The sequence below is a fragment of the Triticum urartu genome, chromosome 6, assembly GCF_003073215.2.
Source record: "Triticum urartu cultivar G1812 chromosome 6, Tu2.1, whole genome shotgun sequence".
Lineage (NCBI taxonomy): Eukaryota > Viridiplantae > Streptophyta > Magnoliopsida > Poales > Poaceae > Triticum > Triticum urartu.
The window spans coordinates 61126670-61149922 of record NC_053027.1 but is presented as its reverse complement, the minus strand read 5'-3'; the positions used below and the strand labels follow the sequence as shown (position 1 = coordinate 61149922).

General features: G+C 41.8%; 1 protein-coding gene across 1 annotated transcript; it reads left to right on the top strand.

Moving 5' to 3' along the window:
* The first annotated feature begins 10512 nt into the window (after positions 1-10512).
* Positions 10513-12937, top strand: LOC125516096 (ethylene-responsive transcription factor 1-like). Its single transcript, XM_048681578.1, has 3 exons — positions 10513-10918; positions 11744-12616; positions 12696-12937. Exons 1-2 carry the CDS (start codon positions 10600-10602, stop codon positions 12583-12585), a joined length of 1161 nt encoding a protein of 386 aa, XP_048537535.1. The 5' UTR covers positions 10513-10599; the 3' UTR covers positions 12586-12616; positions 12696-12937.
* The last annotated feature ends 10316 nt before the right edge of the window (positions 12938-23253 follow it).

Genomic DNA, 23253 nt, shown 5'->3' with positions numbered 1-23253 from the left:
ATGTTACTTTTGTCGACGAGAATCAAAAAAATCTGCTTTGGGATACTCTCATGGAACATTTCACCCTACCAGATAATTTCACAGAAGCAGATGTGCGGAAAGTCAAGGACGCTGCTTTTAGGAAGATGGCGGTTGCATTCAAGAACCACAAGAGAATGACGTGGGAGAAGTACGTCAAGGGAGGAAGGAAGACTCCAGTATTCGAGGGGATACTAGAGAATCAAAGTGCTCATTGGGACGATTTCATGAAATTCAAGGATTCAGAATTAGCTAAGGAACGGTCGAGAATAAACAAGAAGAATGCCGAAAAAAAGGATAAGTTCCATAAGCTGGGGCCAGGTGGCTACGCGGTGGCAATGCCTAAGTGGGATAAGTCTGAGAAAGAGATGGAGGATGCAGGTGTCACTCCAGTTACTAAGAGCTGGCCCCCTAGGTGCAGGACTTGGTTCTATGCACATGGGGGGGAGTTGGACCCGAAGACAGGCAATGTTTCGACGAAGGCATGTCTGAACGGAGCCGGCGATGCGCTACTTGTTGCAATAGAAGAGGCTCGATCGGGGGGGTTCTAGCCCAACAGAGAGAATGACGAGCTTACGCGTGCCTTGGGAAATCCTGAACACCCGGGAAGAACACGAGGCAAGGGCGCTCTTCCGTGGTATGAGGGGTTTTCGGACTGGAACGCCGACTACAGAACCCGTGCGAGAAAGAAGATTGCGGAGGAGAAGAAGAGGAAGATGGAGGAGGAGCAGAGGAAGTGGGACTATGAATGCCTTCAAGGCCTAGAAGCAAGTCAAGCGGAATTGGCAGCTAAATTCCAGCGGTAGCAGGAGCAGATCGACTCACTTAGCCAGCAAAGGGGGTCTCAGCATCTGCAGCACCTAGCGGATGATCCAGCATTGGATACCACCGCCCCATCCATGCCGAGAAGCAGCGTGGGTTCCACCCCGGGCGACGCAGTAGTGCTGGATAGATACCCCGTGGATGACATCACGGAGAACACTAACTGCGAGCTACACTTCAAAATGAAGAACATATCCATGAAGGTGGCGGACGCCGTTGCTTTTTCAAATTCCCCCGAGGCAACCTTCCATTGCAACCCGATTCCAGCGGGCTATGCTCGTGTCTTGGTTGATGAGGTGGTGGACCCATATTCGGAGCTACAGCTTGACATTCCTGGAGGTGACGACGAGCACACATTGGGAGAGGCCATACATCGTGTCATCCTATGGAGAAAGGATTGCATCATCTTTCGAAGGCCACCGACACCGCGTCACCCGACTCCTCGTCGAAGTCCGCCACCGAGTCAGCAGACTCCCGCTCCTCCAAGTCCACCAACGCGTGAGGCCACTCCTCTTCCTCCAAGTCAGGCAAAGTGTCAGGCCACTCCTCCTCCAAGTCCGACACAGCGTCAGACGTCCACTCCTCCTCCAAGTCCGGCACAACCTCAGGCCACTGTAAGTCCGGCACAGCTTCAGGCCACTCCTCCTCGTCCAACTCAGCCCCGTCAGCCGTCTCCGCCGCCTCAGCAGTCGCAGAAGAGACACCCCGCAGCTATGGTGCGTAGCGGTACGAGTCGAGGTCATAGTACAGGCGGAGGCAAGCGATATAAATATGGTCCAAACCTCACTACTCCTCTTCCTGTGAGGGCTTACGACAGGACCGAGGAGCAAACCAATGCCATAGTGCAGGCAGAAGTCGACGCCCATTTTGGACCGAAACCGCCACCGCCGCCAAGGGAGAAAGTGCCTGTGGAAGTAGTTGACCACTTCATTCGTATGGCTCAACCACCAGCTCCTAAGCCTGTTGACTCAGACTATGAGCGCCACATCAGGAAGTTACATCGACGACGTCTACAGAAGGAGGCGAGCTCGAGCTCGAGCAAACAACAAGCAGCTGTCAAAAAATGCAGGAAAACCGTTGCCCAGCTGGGAAAACAGGCGGCGCAATCGACCCCCCCCCCCCGCTTGTTGTGCCGCCAACAACACGTGACAGTACGCGCGCCCAATATTATTGTGGCCAAACAGTTTACGTTCCCGAGGTGGGCGATGTGGTAATAACCCAGGAGCATATAATGCAGGCTGAAGAACTCAAGATCACTGTTGGACAACTCCTCAAGATCGAGGACATGCCTGGGATTACAGAGGAGGAAATAAAACGGAAATATGTCCGGGGCCAACCTTTGGTCGAGCCAGAAGATGTCAACAAGCTCCCAACGAGAATGTATGAATTGCATCAATGGTACATTGACATTACCAAGAGATCCAATCGAGAGTCCCTCATGGTGAATGTCAAGAAGGATGATTACTACCATGAGAAAGTTGTGGCCGTTGAGTATCCTGAACTGTTTCAGTTATACAATCAAGATGCACTCGACAAATCTATCGTCAGTTGCTATTGTCTGTAAGTGATTTCTTTCTGTAATTTAAGTCTCAAGCTAGCTGTAGTGATCCTTTTGATCAATGATTACCTGTAATTATCCTCACTATATTCTTTTCTGTGGTATTATGCAGTATGAAGATGTATGAAATGAGAAAAGGTGGACGCTATGGCATTGGGTTCATTGACCCAAACACCGTTAATGAATACTACACATGGAAAATAAACAAGCATCATGAAAAGCAGGTAGAGGACAGCATGCTAGAGTTCTTGAAGCGCCTCAAATACAATGAAGATATACTACTTCCTTACAACTTCCAGTGAGTCACACTTTCTTGTACTACAAATTCTCTGTTTTTGCCTACTAGCTAGCTACATGTTTTTGCTTACATATGCCCGCTTAATTAAGACATGCAAACGTGTGTGCATGCAGATTTCACTGGATCTTGTGTATCATTAAAGTTGACGCCGGAACAGTTGAAATACTGGACTCGCTACTCAAAGCAAATAGTGACTATAACATCTTGTTTGGGATAGTCAACAGGTAATTTCAATCATTATTAACTATATATCTCGGCCTATTTAGTTCGTCATTTCATGATATGAACTATTTAATAACCCCTTTATTCATTTTCTTTGTCGGTCGACGGGCAGGGCTTGGGCAAGGTTCATCAGCGTCATGGAAGGCGAATGGAAACCAAAGCTGAAATGGTTTCGATCCAAGGTAAGTAATTAAGTAGTACTAGCTAGCTAGCTAGCTGCCATCTCTTTAATTATCATGCTTGATTAATTATTATCTGATCAAATTAAATTCCATTCTCGTAATAAAGGCCCTGAAGCAGGCGCAGGGGACTGATCTGTGTGCATTCTGCGTTTGCGAGAACATTCGCATGATGGCGTCCGAAAGGAGCAGATCTCAAAGACAGGAATGGGTACGCTTGTCAGAACACTATTCACAATTTTTACACCATTATCGATATCTAGTCACACAACTAATACACATGCATATTGATCTCCTTCTTAATAGTTCAAAGAGGTGCGGGACAAGCTCCTACCAACGGAGCGCGTAGAAGCACTTCAAGAGGAAATAGCGGGATTTTTGCTCGACCAGGTCATAAATCCGAAGGGAGAATACTATTACCCGCTACCGCCCCCATGAACCACTTCCAATTGTCATCGTGCTCCGAAGGCACCAATTAGGCTAATGCCACTGGCTCCGAAGGCAACATGCATATGTAGGAGAAATTGTATATAGCTATACATGTGTGTATGTGTAAATTAATATGGTGGTTTGTGAGACATTGATGATATATATATATGATTGGTTCTACTAGAAATTCTATATATATATATATATATATAGATATGCATAACGTGTACAATGTGTAGTACCGTAAAATACCAGCAAACGAAAAAGAAATAAATGGAAAACACAAAATTAAATGAAAAAGAAATCATAAAACCAAAAAACCCACAACCATTTAGTACCGGTTGGTGTTACCAACTGGTACTAAAGGGCTCCCGGCCCCCGGAGCTGGCTCGTGCCACGTGGATCCCCTTTAGCACCGGTTCGTGCTGAACCGGTACTAAAGGGGGGGGGCCTTTAGTGCCGAAACTTTAGTGCCGGTTCCTAAACCGGCACTAAAGGGCCTTACGAACCGGTGCTATTGCCCGGTTTTGCACTAGTGTATGAGACTTATGACAGTACTTTGCCTACAATATGGAGGATAATGGCTCAACCAGTGAGCATGTGCTTGGATTGTCTGGGTACTACAGTCACTTGAATCAAGTGGGAGTTAATCTTCCAGATAAGATAGTGATTGACAGAGTTCTCTAGTCACTATCACCAAGTTACTAGAACTTTGTGATGAACTATAATATGCAAGGGATAACGGAAACGATTCCCAGGCTCTTCGCGATGCTGAAATTGGCGAAGGTAGAAATCAAGAAAAAGCATCAAGTGTTGATGGTTAATAAGACCACTAGTTTCAAGTAAAAGGGCAAAGGAAAGAAAGGGAACTTCAAGAAGAATGGAAAGCAAGTTGCCACTCCCGTAAACAAGCCCAAAGCTACACCTAAAGCCTAAAACTTAGTGCTTCTACTGCAAAGGGAATGGTCACTGGAAGCGGAACTACCCCAAATACTTGGCGGATAAGAAGGATGGCAAAGTGAACAAAAGTATATTTCGTATACATGTTATTGATATGTACTTTACTAGTGTTCATAGTAACCCCAGGGTATTTGATATGGGTTCAGTTGCTAAGATTAGTAACTCGAAATAGGAGTTGCAAAATGAACATAGACTAGTTAAGGGCAAGGTGACGATGTGTGTTGGAAATGATTCCAAGGTCGATAAGATCACCATTGCACACTCCTTTTACCTTCGGGGTTAGTGTTGAACCTAAGATAAATGTTATTTGGTATTTTCATTGAGCATAAAATGATTGGATCATGTTTATTGCAATACGGTTATTCATTTAAGTCAAACAATAATTGTTATCATGTTTACAGGAACAAAACCTTATATGGCCATACACCCAAGGTGAATGTTTTATTGAATCTCGATCGTAGTAATACACATATTCATAATATTGAAGTCAAAAGATGCGAGGTTAAAAATGATAGTGCAACTTATTTTTGACACTGCCGTTTAGGTCATATTGGTGTAAAGCACATGAAGAAACTCCATGCTGATGGACTTTTGGAATCACTTGATTATGAATCACTTGATGGTTGCGAACCATGCCTTATGGGCAACATGACTAAGACTCTGTTCTTCGGAACAATGGAGCGAGCAACTAACTTATTGGAAATAATACATACTGATGTATGCAGTCCGATGAATGTTGAGGCTCGCGGTGGGTATCATTATTTTCTGACCTTCACGGATGATTTGAGCAGATATGAGTATATCTACTTAATGAAACACAAGTCTGAAACATTTGAAAAGTTCAAAGAATTTCATAGTGAAGTGGAAAATCATCGTCACAAGAAAATAAAATTACTATGATCTAATCGTGGAGGTGAATATTTGAGTTATGAGTTTGGTTTTCATTTGAAACAATGTGGAATAGTGTCACAACTCACGTCACCTAGAACACCACAGCGTAATGGTGTGTCCGAACGTTGTAACCGTACTTTATTGGATATGGTGCGATCTATGATGTCTCTTACCGATTTACCACTACCATTTTGGGGTTATGCATTAGAGACAGCTGCATTCACATCAAATAGGGCACCATATAAATTCGTTGAGACGACACCATATGAACTATGGTTTAGCAAGAAACCTAAGCTGTCGTTTCTTAAAAGTTTGGGGCTATGATGCTTATGTGAAAAAGCTTCAACCTGATAAGCTCGAACCCAAATTGGAGAAGTGCATCTTCATAGGATACCCAAAATAAATTGTTGGCTACACCTTCTATCACAGATCTGAAGGCAAGATATTCGTTGCTAAGAGTGGATCCTTTCTAGAGAAGGAGTTTCTCTCGAAAGAAGTGAGTGGGAGGAAAGTAGAACTTGATGAGGTAAATGTAGCTTCTCCCGAATTAGAAAGTAGTTCATCACAGAAATCAGTTCCAGTAACGCCTACACCAATTAGTGAGGAAGTTAATGATGATGATCATGAAACTTCAGATCAAGTTACTACCAAACCTTGTAGGTCACCCAGAGTAAGTTCTGCACGAGAGTGGTACAGTAATCCTTTTTTGCAAGTCATGTTACTGGACCATGATGAACCTACGAACTATGAGGAAGCGATGATGAGCCAAGATTCTTCGAAATGGCCTAAGGCCATGAAATCTGAGATGGGATCCATGTATGAGAACAAAGTATGGACTTTGATTGACTTGCCCGATGATCGGTGCGCCGTTCAGAATAAATGGATCTTCAAGAGGAAGACGAACGCTAATAGTATTGTTACTATCTACAAAGCTCTAATTGTCGTAAAAGGTTCGACAAGTTCAAGGTGTTGACTACGATGAGATTTTCTCACTCGTATTGATGCTTAAAAGTCTGTCCGAATCATGTTAGCAGTTGCCGCATTTTATGAAATCTGGCAAATGGATATCAAAACTACATTCCTTAATGGATTTATTAAAGAAGAGTTGTATATGATGCAACCAGAAGGTTTTGTCAATCCTAAAGGTGCTAACAAAGTGTGCAAGCTCTAGCGATCCATCTATGGACTGGCGCAAGCATCTCGGAGTTGGAATATACACTTTGATGAGTTGACCAAAGCGTATAGTTTTATACAGACTTTTGGAGAAGCCTGTATTTACAAGAAAGTGAGTGGGAGCTCTGTAGCATTTCTGATATTATATGTGGATGACATATTTTTGATCAGAAATGATACTGAATTTCTGGATAGCATAAAAGGATACTTGAATAAGAATTTTTCAATGAAAGACCTTGGTGAAGCTTCTTACATATTGGGCATCAAGATCTATAGAGATAGATCAAGACGCTTGATAAATTTTTCAATAAGTACATACCTTGACAAGTTTTTGAAGTAGTTCAAAATGGAACAGTCAAAGAAGGAGTTTTTTCCTATGTTGCAAGGTGTGAAGTTGAGTAAAGACCGAAAACCCGACCACGGCAGAAAATAGAAAGAGAATGAAAAGTCATTCCCGATGCCTCAGGAATAGGTTCTATAAAGTATGCTATGCTGTGTACCAGATCTATTGTATACCTTAGCATGATTTTGGAAAGGGAGTACAATAGTGATCTAGGAGTAGATCACTGGACATCGGTCAAAATTATCCTTAGAAGACTTAGGAGATATTTCTCGGTTATGTAGGTGATAAAGAGTTCATCGTAAGGAGTTACGTCGATGCAAGCTTTTACACCGATCCGGATGACTCTGAGTCTCAATCTGGATACATATTGAAAGTGGGAGCAATTAGCTAGATTAGCTCCATGCAGATCATTGTAGACATAGAAATTTGCAAATACATACGGATCTGAATATGTCAGACCCATTGACTAAACGTCTTTCACAAGCAAACCATGATCACACCTTAGTACTCTTTGGGTGTTAATCACATGGAGATGTGAACTAGACTATTGACTCTAGTAAACCCTTTGGGTATTGGTCACATGGCGATGTGAATTATAGGGTATTAATCACATGACGATGTTAACTATTGGTGTTAAATCACATGGCGATGTGAATTAGATTATTTACTCTAGTGCAAGTGGGAGGCTGAAGAAAATATGCCCTAGAGGCAATAATAAAGTTGTTATTTATATTTCCTTATATCATGATAAATGTTTATTATGCATGCTAGAATTGTATTAACCGGAAACCTAGTACATATGTGAATACATAGACAAAACAGAGTGTCCCTAGTATGCCTCTACTAGACTAGCTCGTTAATCAAAGATGGTTAAGTTTCCTGACCATAGACATGTGTTGTCATTTGATGAATGGGATCACATCATTAGGGAATGATATGATGGACAAGACCCATCTGTTAGCTTAGCACTATGATCGTTTAGTTTATTGCTATTGCTTTCTCCATAACTTATACATGTTCCTATGACTATGAGATTATGCAACTCTCGAATACCGGAGGAACACTTAGTGTGCTATCAAACATCACAACGTAACTGGGTGACTATAAAGATGCTCTAAAGATGTCTCCGATGGTGTTTGTTGAGTTAGCATAAATCAAGATTAGGATTTGTCACTCCGTGTGTCGGAGAGGTATCTCTGGGCCGTCTCGGTAATGCAAATCACTATAAGCCTTGCAAGCAATGTTACTAATGAGTTAGTCATGGGATGATGCATTACAGAACGAGTAAAGAGACTTTCCGGTAACGATACTGAACTAGGTATTAAGATACCGATGATCGAATCTCGGGCTAGTAACATATTGATGACAAAGGGAACAATGTATGTTGTTATGCGGTTTAACTGATAAAGATCTTCGTAGAATATGTGGGACCCAATATTGACCGGAGATGAGTATCGGTCATGTCTACATAGTTCTCGAACCCGTAGGGTCCGCACGCTTAACGTTCGATGACGATCGGTATTATGAGTTTATGTGTTTTGATGTACCGAAGGTAGTTCAGAGTCCTGGATGTGATCACGGACATGACGAGGAGTCTCAAAATGGTCGAGACATAAAGATCGATATATTGGAAGGCTATGTTTAGACATCGGAATGGTTCCAAATGAGTTCGGGCATTTACCAGAGTACTAGGGGGTTACCGGAACCCCCCGGGGAGTCAATGGGCCTTATTGGGCCTTAGTGAGAGAGAGGAGGAGGCGGCCAGGTGGAGGGCGCCCCCCCCCCCCAAGCCCAATCCGAATTGGGTGGGGGCCAGCCCCCTGTTTCCTTCCCTCTCTCTCCCTCTTCCTTCATCTCCTACTCCTACTAGGAAGGGGGGAAACCTACTCCTACTTGGAGTAGGACTCCCCCCTTGGGCGCGCCCTATGAGGGTTGGCCCTCCCCTCCTCCACTCCTTTATATACGGGGGAAGGGGGCACCCCATACACACACAAGTTGATTGTTTAGCCGTGTGTGGTGCCCCCCTCCATAGATTTCCACCTCGGTCATATCGTTGCAATGCTTAGGTGAAGCCATGCTTCGGTAACTTCATCATCACCGTCATCACGCCGTTATGCTGACAAAACTCTCGCTCGGCCTCAACTGGATCAAGAGTACGAGGGACATCACCGAGCTGGACGTGTGCAGATCGTGGAGGTGCCGTGCATTCGGTACTTGATCGGTTGGATCGCGAAGACGTTCGACTACATCAACCGCATTTCATAATGCTTCCGCTTTCGGTCTATGAGGATACGTAGACATACTCTTCCCCTCTCGTTGCTATGCATCACCTAGATGGATCTTGCGTGTGCGTAGGAAAATTTTGAAATTACTGCATTCCCCAACACCCCAGGCCTGCTTCCATGAGCCGCCATCTTCACACCTTGGGCCTTCTTGAACCTTCTTCATATTAAACCACCAATGGTGTAATCCCACCCCTCCTGGGCGAGTCACACCTCGAAGCTATATCCCCAACAGGACCCCCTACCCGAGATCAGCTGATTTTAATACCGACAATGTGTGGTTTACAAAGATCATAGAGTTACATAGTCATTTATAAGGAGATATTGGTTGAACTTTAAGTAAGGTCGATGCCATGGTAGTTTAAAAGAAATGCTAGATCTCCATATACATGGTTAGATCAAGAATGTGATGAGAACGTTGTAATTCTAACTTATAATTCACATAACTACCATATAATAATGCAAATGATTACACATGAAGCACATGCTATTAACTAAATGGAGCAACTTTCCTTTTCACTGAGAACAATGGAGTAAGTAACTATGAGTAACTTACAAGAATCATAGAGTTACAATAATCATTTAAGAGAAGATATTGGTCAAACATTTGGTGGGATGAACCAATCCAATAAACCTAGACAGAGGGAGTATGACAGTAATAATACGTAAATACTAGAGGTGCATAGTATAATCTTGAGCTAATAAATGAAGTAAATAGCTATGAGTTATTTTCAAGGATCTTAGAATTACACACAATCATTTATGAGAAGATATTGTTTAAAAGTTCGGTTAGATGAATCTGTGCACTAAACCCAGACGGGAGGAGTACAATAGTAGTAGTACATTCTTATATAGGTGTGCAGTACAATCTTGAGCTAATAAATGGTGTAACTAGCTATGAGTGATTTGCAAAAATCTCTGCATTACACATAATCATTTATAAGAAGATTTTTGGTTAAATGTTCGATTGGATGAACCCATCCAGTAAACCCAGACGGAGAGTGTACGACAGTAGTAGTACACTCGTACTATAGGTTTGTAGTACAACAATTAATATTGAGCTAATAAATGTTTGCTTGCCTCCAATGAAAGAAAGTGAAACGTACATTCATCCATTAATTCCCCAAGGGCAATACCAGAAATCACTTCTCCCAAGGGGCCAACGCACAAGATTTTCCTGGGTAGAAATGCTCGTTCGGAACCTTCCTCGTGCCTTCCACCGGCCGCGTGGTCCCTCGCTGGCGCGTGGGACCCACCGCAAGCCCCCTCTTGCCTTCACATGGCCATCGTGTATATAGGGACTCGCCTCACACCCACTTGCCAACCCACAACTTCTACTCCGCTTCAATAAAAAAAGTTACCAATTTACCAATTCCGGCGACCCCCCCCCTGACGACGACTTCGACGAGGTACCAGCGGCCATCATGTGTGGTGGAGCGTACCTCGCGGACGTCAAGGTTCCCACGGTGACGCAGAAAGTGACGAAGGCGGCTCTATGTCCCGAGAAGAAGAAGCCCCGGCATGGCAGCAACGGGGGCCGACGCTTCACAGGGCTTGGTGGGCGCATGGGACCCGGCGTGGACGACAACGAGGAGGATTTCGAGGCCGAACTCGAAGTGTTCGAGGTCGACTTCGGGGACTCCGACGTGGAGCTCGGGCGCACTAGGGTGGATGAGAAGGATGACGACAACGAGGTCGTCGAGATCAAGTCCTTTGCCGCCGCCAAGAGTTCCCTCTCCCAAGGTATCAGACCTTGCTCGCTTGGACTAGTTTTTAATCTACGTATCATTACCTTTTAGTGATTGGTTGTTGTACCAGGAGATTGTGTGATTGGTTCGAAAAAGGTTTGATCATTTGATTTGGTAGGAAGAGAAATTGTGTAGGGGTTGCTGTTGGAAGGCTATGTTTGGGCGGTGTTACTTCTGTTTGTGTAGCGATTTTGGATTGGATGTGCTATCAAAAAGTTTATTTCGGTGAAGGGTTAGGCTTTTTTCATTTGTCTGTTGTGGTCGGTTGGTAGGCTGTTTTTGACAATGTCCCTTTCTTTCAGAGAAGCGATTTTGGTTATTAAGTTGTTGATCTTATGACTTGTAATTTTCTAGACCTTCGATGGTGATCCATAAGCTTACCGTTTAGTCAAAAGGGGTAGTAAATCCGCGAAAAGGCCCAAATTTCTCTATTTTGCTTAGAGGCCTTGTCCTCTTAAATTGTTTCCTTGTTAGGTGGTTGTAGTTATCCGTGAGGATTGTACTTGGTTTCGTCTATAATGCAATTGTAGAATGATGTCAGAGGTCTAACATGAGGTCTTGTTTATCAGGACCCTATATTTTCTTATTTATTAATTTGTGATTTCATTTTATTTTATTTCGTTTGTTTTGTGGTTGACTAATGCTTTCACCTAAACTTGACCCATCATGGTTCATTATTCATTACCATCATCATATTTTTACATATAAACTCATGTCTGTGATGAAATTATTTAATTTTTGTGGAAGAATTTTTTGCGTGTTGATCCCTCTTAGCATTGACGTTGATCTTCAGATGACTTAAGCACCATGACTACTGCAGGTTTTGATGGTCCTTCAGCAAAAAGGAAGAGAAAGAGTCAATTCAGGGGTATTCGTCAGCGCCCCTGGGGTAAGTGGGCTGCTGAAATCAGAGATCCAAGCAAGGGTGCACGTGTCTGGCTTGGTACTTTCAACAGTGCTGAAGAAGCTGCAAGAGCTTACGATGTTGAAGCACGCAGGATCCGTGGCAACAAGGCCAAGGTTAACTTTCCAAAGGAACCAATAGTTCCACAGAAGCGTCGTGCTCGCCCTGGTGCTCCTAAAGCACCAAAGCTAAGCGTGGCATCAGAACCTTCTGTCATGCCATCAGTCAACAACCTTTCCAACCCAAATGCTTTCATCTACCCATGTGCTAACTTTGCATCAAACCAGCCACTTGCTCTGCCTGACAACCTGTCATTTGTTCCTATAATGAACTCTGATGGCCCTGTTGAAGCCTCTGTTATGAATCAGTACTTTGACCAGGGAATCAACTCCTTTAGCTTCTCTGACTTGGAGTGGGATTACAACACCAAGAATCTAGATATACCATCCATTGCTCCAATTTCTACCATTACTGAAGGAGCAGAATATGCACTTGCCCAGAGTAACGCCTATAACTCAGTTGTGATTCCTGAAGGAGCTGAATCTGCACTTGCCCAGAGTAACACCTACAACTTAGTGGTGCATCATGTTATGGAGAACAATGGTGTCGATTTCGATGCTTGGCCAAGGTTTCTTATGGATGATGAAGTGGACGAGCCGATTGATAGCCTTCTGAATTTTGATGTACCTCAGGATGTCATTGTCAACATGGACCTCTGGAGCTTCGATGGCATGCCCATGTGTGGCGAATTTTTATAAGGGATTCACACCCTCTATATAGGGATAAAAGGTAAGCCTTTGCATATTGCATGTCCAGTCTGAGGTTGATAGTCTTTTCAACACTCTTAACTTTCTGTTCCATTTTTCAGGAGTAAGACTATGGGAGATTGGGAAGCACCCTATTGTCACCTTTGGCTAGCATATGCTTATGTCCAAGATTTGATGCAGAAAAGTTGCATCCTAAGTCTCTTTTTGGATAGACCCTTTCCCTACTCAACTGTTTATGTGTGGCAGCCGTTTATGATGAACCGTTGTCTTTATCTTCTATCAACTTTTATGTCGTTGCTACCATTTCAAAATGTGAACAACATGAATCTATGTCCAATTTGTGTTAATCTATGCACTTGATCGTTTTTTCCTTTAGTTCTGTATGTTTAATTGGTGACAGAAGTAACCTATATATCTTCTGAATTTGGTAAGTTTATGGTTGTGTGCATCATATTGATGCAGGGGCTGGACGTTTCAACCTCTATTTTGAAAGAGTGTGTGTTAGGCCAAATTTTCCTCTATATTATACATCTTCACTTCAAGCTCTGGAAAAACATACCCGGTTTACTAATCTTTGATACTAGATGCATGGTCATATGGAGCTGTTCCTTCTACATGTATTTCTTCTTACCGATGTAGTTCTTAGATAAACATTTAGTGCACCTAATTCATGAGTTGAAGGATATGTTCCATTTCAGTGCATTCTTATAGAAATGCATTTTATTTTTCTCAGTCCTCTCCATGTGAGAAGCCATGTGAAGTACATATACTTTTCACTTGATTTATTACCAGAACCGTCACCAAATTGGTGGTCTCGTGTCACTGTCATGTTATGTCCTTGATTTAATTTGACATCGGCATAAGTATGTTAGTAGTAATCTTGATTAGAGGGTCAACTAGTTACATTCATGGAAGGAAAAACTTCTAGTGCTTTCCTATTACATTCATAGGCTGCCAAAGAACTTGCAAGATATATGAGCTAGGTGTTAAGTTGTCAACAAAATAGGAAGGATAAACTGCAATGTAGGATCTAGTAACTGAACCCAGAAAGTTGGCCTTCTAGAAGTAGCCATTAGAATAAATATGATCTTGAATAAGATAGCCAGTAAAGAGACCAAAACATGCAAACAAGTTTGTTACCTGAATCAATTGATCTTTAGTGAGAAGAGTGAAGCCAACTGTTATTGTCAACCTCCTGATAAATTTGAAAAATCTAGTAAGTGTCCCAAGACCATCAACTAACTTACATCATCAAGCATACTTGATTCCTGCAGAGAATTCATCAAAGCATAATGGCACAATTCATTACAAATTAGTCTTCCAAAAACCAAAAGGATAGTGGTGATACCTTGCACAACGCACATACTTTCAGACACGCTATGGAAGATAAAAGAAGGATTATAGTTCCAAAAGGTAGAGGTTTTATTACTTCCAATCATATAAAGTTTCTGGCATAAATCTTTCCCAAGTTAGAGAAGGCGCGTCAACAAATTAAGAGTATATTTTTGTATCAACCTGCAAAAAAAATCAATATATGCATCAAAAAGAAGAAGGAACATCTTTTAGATGCATATTATAGTTTACAATGATGAGTGGCACACATTATAGTTTAAATTGTAGTTCTTCTACCTGCAAGTTGTTTGTGAAACAAATTAATGTGCGCCACTCATCATTGTAATGGAAGGTGTTTATTACAAATTTAAACCATATTTAGTACCTAGGGCCAACTGTTTGTGAAACAAGGGCATCAATCTATGATGTTCGGTTGGCTGTGTTCCTCAAGCAACCAACATATATAGAATGAAGACTGTGAAAGTCATAGCACCATGAAATAGTTTAAAACTTTTGGTGTAGACTGCTGAAAGGTTACTTACATATGTTTATGTAGCAGATTTCAGCAGCCAATGCTAATCGGAAGTTCTAATAAAAATTACCTTGACATAACCATGGGATACGATATCTCTACTTATTCTTCACAGAATTTTTTTTGTGACAATGATCCAGATATATTAACAAAGTTCAGTAGAAGTACAAAGCATCTCGAACATAATAAATATTACATTGAGATTCCAAGACCCCCAAACAACCACTATTGCCGCCTGATGTAACATCCCAAAATTCTAAATTTTGGAATGTTATAATAAATAGATAGATTTGATTGATTTTTTGATTGTTGTGTGATTGATTGACTGAAGGTGAGTGTTATTTGAAACCTTTTGAAAGTTAAATGAGAGGGAATAAAAGGACTTTCCCAAACTTTCATTTTGCATTTTGATCTCCGTGAATTCAAATTATTTTCAAATACAAAACCCTAGAGAGAAGATGACATGACTTCTTCCATTTAAATAAATGAAAAGGGCATTTGAAAACATTTGAATTTCATTTGGAACTATTTTCAAATTCAGAAACTTTAAGCAACTCAATGATTTTCACGAGAGAAGATAATATGACTTCTTCAAAAAAAAAATGAAATATGAGTTGGAAGTTTTAAAAGAATTAAATTGAAAGTCCTTTTGAATTTATTTTCAATTTGGAGTTATTTGGATGTTATTCAAATTATTTTTCTCCAAAATAAAAATATATGGAAATATGGTAACATGATTCCCCTGTAACAAAAAATTGGAGAGAAATAAATTTGAAATCATTTTGGTTTTTTCAATGATTTTTATTAGGTTCTATTGCAACAGTAGCACTCCTTGCTTTATTTGAATTTATGTGGATTTTATTCGACTCTACAAAAATGTTTGGGTTGTAGGAAATCTTTTTCTGAAAATTTGGATATATTATATGCCTATATAGTATTTTTGTTTATTTTGTTTTATTTACTTTTGTTTGTTTGGAAAATCTTTAAAAAAACTTCTAGGCCCTCGACTAGGCCGGCCCAGTTTCTAGGCCAAGCCCAGCCCACACCGCGTCGCCCTCGACCTCCGACCGGACTCCGGCTCCCGCACGCCAACCGCCGCCGCCATGGACGCCGTGCCGCCTCCGGCCTCCTCTGCCCCCTCCTTCAAGGCCTCCTCCGCCCCTCCCCTATAAAGTCACCGCCCCAGGCCCCCGCCTCTCTCTCCTTGCCTCGCCCGCCTCTCGCCGCACCACCGCCCTCGCACCGCATCTCGCTTCGCCGCGCTGCCGCACTTCGCCGGCAGCCGCCGCCGCACTTCCCCACGCCACCCCGCGCAGCCGCCTTCGCCCGCACCTCGCCGGAGCCGCGCCGCCCTCGCCGGAATCCATTCGCCGTCGCCGCCGGTTTTATTTGGTGAACCAGTATAAAACGCTATAAAACCCTTCCCCGGTGTTTCTTCGGTTTATGTGTGTGTGTATATATATCGGTTTTTCTTTTAGATCGGTTTTTATATTTTAGGTTAGTTATTTTTGCGAGCATTCATTAGCTAGGGTTCGGGAGCGAACGATTTTTGCTCGTTAGCGATCGGTAACGAACGTCCGCTATTTAGTCTTTTACTTTTATTTTAGTTTTCTGCCAGGGACTCATTTGTGAATATTTTATTTACAAATTAGCGCCAGCTGGCGAAAGGGGGATGTGCTGCAAGGCGATTAAGTTGGGTAACGCCAGGGTTTTCCCAGTCACGACGTTGTAAAACGACGGCCAGTGAATTGTAATACGACTCACTATAGGGCGAATTCAAACTTCGTTTGATCATAACTCGAGTTTTATAACTCCGTTTGAGTCGATTCTTTTTGCATATTAAAGCTCTTGATCTAAACTTTCTGATAAGGCAAAATACACAAAATTTTGGTACTGTTAGAAATTGTTTTATGTTGCAAGAGTTATTTGGTTTTGATGTTTTCCAATTTGTCTTTTTCGTTCTTTCCGACCTTTTGAGTGATTGCTTATGTGTGGTTACTATTGATTGCTTACGATAGATTGACCGGAGTGTGACGAGTAGAACTATCAAGAGTTTTGAGTGTGAATCATCTTCATCAACAGTACAGGCAAGTTCACACTTTGATCATATCCCTTTCATACCCAGTTTTATGCATTAGTTTCACCCTCAAACATTGCATGAGTAGGATTGGTAACATGTGGGTATTGGGAAGTAGTTGATGAGGTAGGAACCTATTGCCCTGCATTCAAACCTCGAGAGTTACTATTACGTTATGCTTATATTGCCATGATATGCTCGTAGACGTGGATTGGGTTTGAGTGAATTCATGACAGATGTGAGATTGTTTACTTAATGGTTCAACTTAAGGTGGCAATTTTAATACACATCTGGGTGGATTGAGGCACCTGGGGAACCCAGTGATTGCCTGTATTTTTGGAAATCCCGGGATGCCGTGTGATTCTCCTATGGACTGCCACCCAGGCTCAAAGGGATCATAAGATTATTCATGCTAGAAACTTCCGTGTGCAGCCACAAGCTATGATGGGCTCTAGCATAGTTGATTAAGTTGTGTGAACTCTTACGGTGGTAGACTAGCAGATGTAGGGGATGTAGGTGTACCGGTCTACCCATCGTAAGGTCCTAACGCTTCTGAAAGATTGTGTCTCGGTCATCCATTTCTCAAACATCATGTAGTGCCAGAAAACCAACGGAGGAGATCGGGTCTTGTGGGAAAAAGTGCACAAACCTCTACAGAGTGCACAAACTAATCATGATTAGCCGTGTCCCCGGTTATGGACATCTTGAGTATCTGGTTCTTGGATTATCATATTGATCTCATCATGTTACTTAAATAATTTGTTGGGTTGTTAATGTTTACTTTTAATTGGGATTGAGAGGGGGTTTACCTCCTCAATATTTTCAACCAACCTTGTAGTTTAATAAAATATAGTCCTTTGCAGTAGGGAAAAATTGGCTTTTCGCAAAAACATTATACCCATAGAGCTTTTCCACTAGCCAAAAATGCATGTAGTTATAGCCTTTATTCATCATTATCCTATGGTGTGAATTTGCCATTACATTCAGTGTACTGACCCTTTGTGGCTGCAACGTCTCATGTTGTGGGATTCTTACGACGAGTAAGTGATACGTTAGGGTTACGATTTCTACACTCAACTTTGTCGTTGGTGTTGATGGGAATCCACAACCTTGTTACTTCCGCTATTTGGATTGAGGTAATAGTATTTACGTTACTTTATACATGTCATTTACCTCTGTTATAAATCCTAGAGTACTGTGTGTGTCAGCATACCGATCAAGGGATGACACTTAAGCACAGAGACTTGACCGTCTAAGGTCGGGTCACTACAAGATGGTACTAGAGCACATGTTGACTGTAGGACATGACCCCTAGAAACTGCCAAGCCCATAGGAAAGATTTTTCTCTACAACTTCATTTTCAAAAGGATCTTTTACCTCTCTTATCTTCTGAGCTTATTCAAATATTCTTTTTTAGTGAGACTATACCCCTTTTCCCCTTTTGACCACTCAAAGATTCGGCTGATGAGACCACTCCAAGAAGTACAAGATATCGGACCACTAAGACCACATCGGAATGAAGAGGATTTTACTGTGTATTATAATAATGGAAACTGCAACGGTTGAAGACTCTAAGGACTAGGAGAATTTGAAGGCCCTGTAGAATTTCTAGATTTGTATGACCTAGGAAGGCTACCCTATTGGAATTTTTTAGACTATGGAAGCTGTCAATACTCGAGATCAAGGTGTATCAGAGAAAGACCGGAACATGGAGCATGAGAACTCAAAGTTTTGTCAAGAAAACCCTAAGGTAGGAGATATCAACTATGGAAGATAGATCATGGCAATGACAACGGCAGAAACACGGTTACCCGTGATGTCATCGCCACTAATACTATGGTCACCGAGCTGAGCTAAGCATGCATTTCTTCGAAAGGATTGGATGGTAGAAGGCTGATGGAGCATCTCTCAGCAAAAGATGAAGTTTTAACCTTAGCCGGTGTATCACCAGGATCTGGAGTAGTACATCGAGAATTTTAAGATGGAACTCCAGGAAGTCGTATTAGACAAGGAAGCATTTCGTGATGAACTCAGGAACCAGAAGCTGAAAGTAGCCAAGCTGGAGGAGCTACAACCTCGAGATACCGGACATTTGTCAGGAACTGAAGGGTAGTAGGACCATGGCTCATGCCAAGGATGTTGAAACCTAGAAGTTTGGAACACAACTCCAGAAATATTAAAGGACGTCAATATAGACTTTGCGACAACAGAGATGATCTGGCAAAAGAACTTGAGAAGGTCAAGCACGATCAGAGGAAGCCATCGAAGACATGAATAAGACTTGAAGAGTTTGGCGATTTTTGAATATTTATTGACCTTTAGAAGACCAAACCCCTGTTATACCTACGTTAGATGCGACATTTGTGAGCTGTCATTTGTTTGATGTTTTTCCCGACAGCCACAAATAAAATCTGCTTTTTCAAAACTTTTGTTTGTATTGTGTGCATCCCTCTCGATCTCTCTTATCCCACCCCAAACCCATGGACCCAATAGAGGATGAATGGAGATAAGCTTGTATTCTCTGGACCGATGAGTCAATTGGAGACAGACCGATGGATTCAGAACATGGAGGATCATATGGAGAACAACCCTATAGTCGGAATGGATATGGCCCAGCATGCTCTTCAGTGCTTTGAAAGAGGTGCTGCTACTTGGTGGACGATGTACCAATCCATCAATGGATGGCAAGGAGTAACCACTTGGAAAGAATTTAAGTTGACTTTGCTAAAGCCTCTGCTCTTGTCCCAGGAATTGAAGCCTTATGGAAATGATACAAGGAAGTCTTGTGCATGCAAGCTTTGTGGAGAAATAGGACACAACCATAAGGAACACAAGGATGAATGCCCAAATTGTGAAGGAAGTCACCCAGCTGAAGAATGCCCAACTAGGCAGATCACTTGTTTCTTGTATGAAGGGACTACCCACTACCCTGCTCAGTGTCACATTTACCCCATGGTACAACGAACCATCCATTAGAAGAAAGAAGTAAAGAAAGGAGCCCTCATAGAAATTTTAGAAGAACCCGTGATGAAGGAAGAGGTGGAGGGCACACCCGAAGAAGACCCAATTAAACCCTGCACCAAGTCATGCTATTCATGTGGAGAAGAAGTACACATCTCCCAGAGTTGTATGAATGGGGATCTAGTAGAATTCCCGACGGAGGAAGTAGAGTATGACCCATAAGAAATAGAAGACATGATTGGAATGGAAAGGTCCAGGAAGAGAAGTAGATTGGATACCAGCAAGGACCTGAGTCATATCACCTATTTCAGGTGCAAGGAGTCAGGGCACTACCTCAACAGTTGCCCAAAAAGGAAGCCAAGGACCCAAGGAGGCTATGTAATCACAAGGAAACCTCAGGACTTGTTAGAAGTAATATGTTTTCGTTGTAATGAAGCAAGGCACTTTGCCAGAGATTGTCCCAAGGAGAAGGAGACTTGTGGTAATTAGTTGTGTCTATGAGAAGTATAGCAGTGAGAACATTTTTCTTTTATATTGAGGTGTTGAGTTGAGGTATGTAATGGAAATGCAAGAGATTGTAAGAATTTGAGAATCAATAAAGTTAGCATCGTTGGTACTGATTCGGATTTTTGAGTAGTTACTCTATGAAGAAAGATTTTTACCATTTTCGAAGATATGAGAAATATGGTATATGGATGAGTTTGTGCATTTTAAGGGTGGTAGTACCCTGTGAGGACCCTTGGCCCCTGGAAAGGATAATGATTGTTCCACGGAGTGGACTTCATAAGTACGAATTTTATCTCGATATGTGGGATACCCCAAGAGTATGAAGGTATGGAGTATTATTGGATGTAAAGGAGGTAAAATGTTGGTAATATGGAGCAATTGGAACTCCATGATGAGTTTGAGTAAACACGTTTTAGTTTGGCACAATTAGAAGGAAGGGAGACAATACAATTGGATGAATTTTAAGTATGCTAGGAAGCTGGAAGTTGGATGTTGGGATAATGAGCAATTGCCCAGACGATGTGTTCAAGGATTACAAGTGATAAGATGGGCCATAACCCACAGGCCCCAGGACCTGCCAATAAGCAAGCACATTCTTGCTGAAGGAAAAACCCTGGAAGAACTTACGACCTTATCGACAGACGATCTTATAGGAGTTTACGCAAAACCTGACAGTTGTGAAGAAATGATAGATGTTTGTTTGGCTTGTAGAATCAATGGATTTATCCGAACTTGGTTCATCGACAAGAGAAATTCTGCAATGCTTGTGAGGATGACCTAGTGTTAGAATACGAGATTCACTAAACCATATACAGGGTAATGATTTGGGTGCAGGATGGATTGATCACCATACCGACTTACTCTTATTATTCGCCTTGCTATACGGGATGGTAAATCTGAGTGACTTACCTATAGTAGAGAGACGACGATATTAAACCTTGTTTAAACCTTAGAATGGTATAAGAATTTTTCCCTTGTACACGGAAGCTTTTGCCAATCGTAGGATATACGGTGAGGTTCAAGCCCAGACCCATTCCCTGCAGGAGAAACCATAAATTGTTAACCGCCATGAGATATCGATAGTTGTTTAGTATTGGCGCCAGACCCGTGAGATAAGAAGATCCAGCCACAGGAAGACCGTACCAAGATGAAAGGACATGAGAATTGAGGAAAAGGTTATGCCGCTACCGGAAGAGCCCGATAAGGAATTATACTGACGATCTGAGAAGACTGGCCCTGTCAACAAAAAGGATGGAATATATAAGTTTTGATGGAAGCGTAACCATCTTTCTAAGGGTGGTAGCACCCCATACCCTTCCGACGATCAATGGATTTTGAGAAGACCCCCAAACCTAACCTATTTCTTTCTATCCTCACCGAATCTCGAGGACGAGATTCATTTTAAGGGTGGTAGTTTTGTAACATTCCAAAATTCTAAATTTTGGAATGTTATAATAAATAGATAGATTTGATTGATTTTTTGATTGTTGTGTGATTGATTGACTGAAGGTGAGTGTTATTTGAAACCTTTTGAAAGTTAAATGAGAGGGAATAAAAGGACTTTCCCAAACTTTCATTTTGCATTTTGATCTCCGTGAATTCAAATTCTTTTCAAATACAAAACCCTAGAGAGAAGATGACATGACTTCTTCCATTTAAATAAATGAAAAGGGTATTTGAAAATATTTGAATTTCATCTGGAACTATTTTCAAATTCAGAAACTTTAAGCAACTCAATGATTTTCACGAGAGAAGATAATATAAATTCTTCAAAAAAATGAAATATGAGTTGGAAGTTTTAAAAAATTAAATTCAAAGTCCTTTTGAATTTATTTTCAATTTGAAGTTATTTGGATTTTTATTCGAAAACAATTATCCAAAATAAAAATATATGGAAAATAGGGTAACATGATTCACTACAACAGAAAATAGGAGAGAAATAAATTTGAAATAATTTTGGTTTTTTAAATGATTTTTATTAGGTCTTATTGCAACAGCACTCCTTGCTTTATATGAATTTATGTGGATTTTATTCGACTCTAGAAAAATGTACAGGTTGTAGGAAATCTTTTTCTAAAAAATTTGATATATTATATGCCTATATAGTATTTTTGTTTATTTTGTTTTATTTACTTTTGTTTGTTTGGAAAATATTTTAAAAAAATTCTAGGCCCCCGACTAGGTCGGCCCAGTTTCCAGGCCAAGCCCAGCCCGCACCGCGTCGCCCCCGACCTCCGCCCGGACTCTGGCTCCCGCATGCCAACTGCCGCCGCCATGGACGCCGTGCCGCCTCCGGCCTCCTCTGCCCCCTCCTCCAAGGCCTCCTCCGCCCCTCCCCTATAAAGCCGCCGCCCCAGGCCCCCGCCTCTCTATCCTCGCCTCGCCTGCCTCTCGCCGCACCGCCGCCCTCGCACCGCATCGCGCCGCCGCCGCATCTCGCTTCGCCACGCTGGCGCACTTCCCCGCGCCGCCCCGCGTAGCCGCCTTCACCCGCACCTCGCTGGAGCCGCGCTAGCCTCGCCGGAATCCGTTCACCGCGGACGCCGGTTTTATTTGGTGAACCGGTATAAACCGCTATAAAACCCTTCCCCGGTTTTTCTTCAGTTATATATATATATAGGGTCACGCTATTCCCCACCTTGGGTGAGGAATAGTTATTCTTCACCCCCTCTCTATTTTGACATCAATTCGCCGTATTTTTACGTTTCGTAAATTTTGTCTTATTTCATACATAAAAAGAAAACGTAAGAAAATATGTACTCGCGTAAAAAATATTTTATGTTACGTAAAATTACGAATATAAAACACAGTGTAAAACATACATAAAATGTTATTTTTTTGGTCTTATAACCTATATTTTTATTTTTATACCAAATTTTACATATTGAATCAATATGCATGTAACTATTTATATTCTAAACATAATTTATTTAGAAAGCGATCGTAAGATTACCCTGGATGAAGAATAACTTATTATGCACCCTGGATGATGAATAGTAACAATATATATAGATCGGTTTTTCTTTTAGATCGGTTTTTATATTTTACGTTAGTTACTTTTGCGAGCATTCATTAGCTAGGGTTCGGGAGCGAACGATTTTCGCTCGTTAGCGATCGGTAACGAACGTCTGCTATTTAGTCTTTTTCTTTTATTTTAGTTTTTTGCCAGGGACTCGTTTGTGAATATTTTATTTACAGATTAGCCCCTGATTTTCAAGCGATCACTACTTTTTACTCATTAGTCCAAATC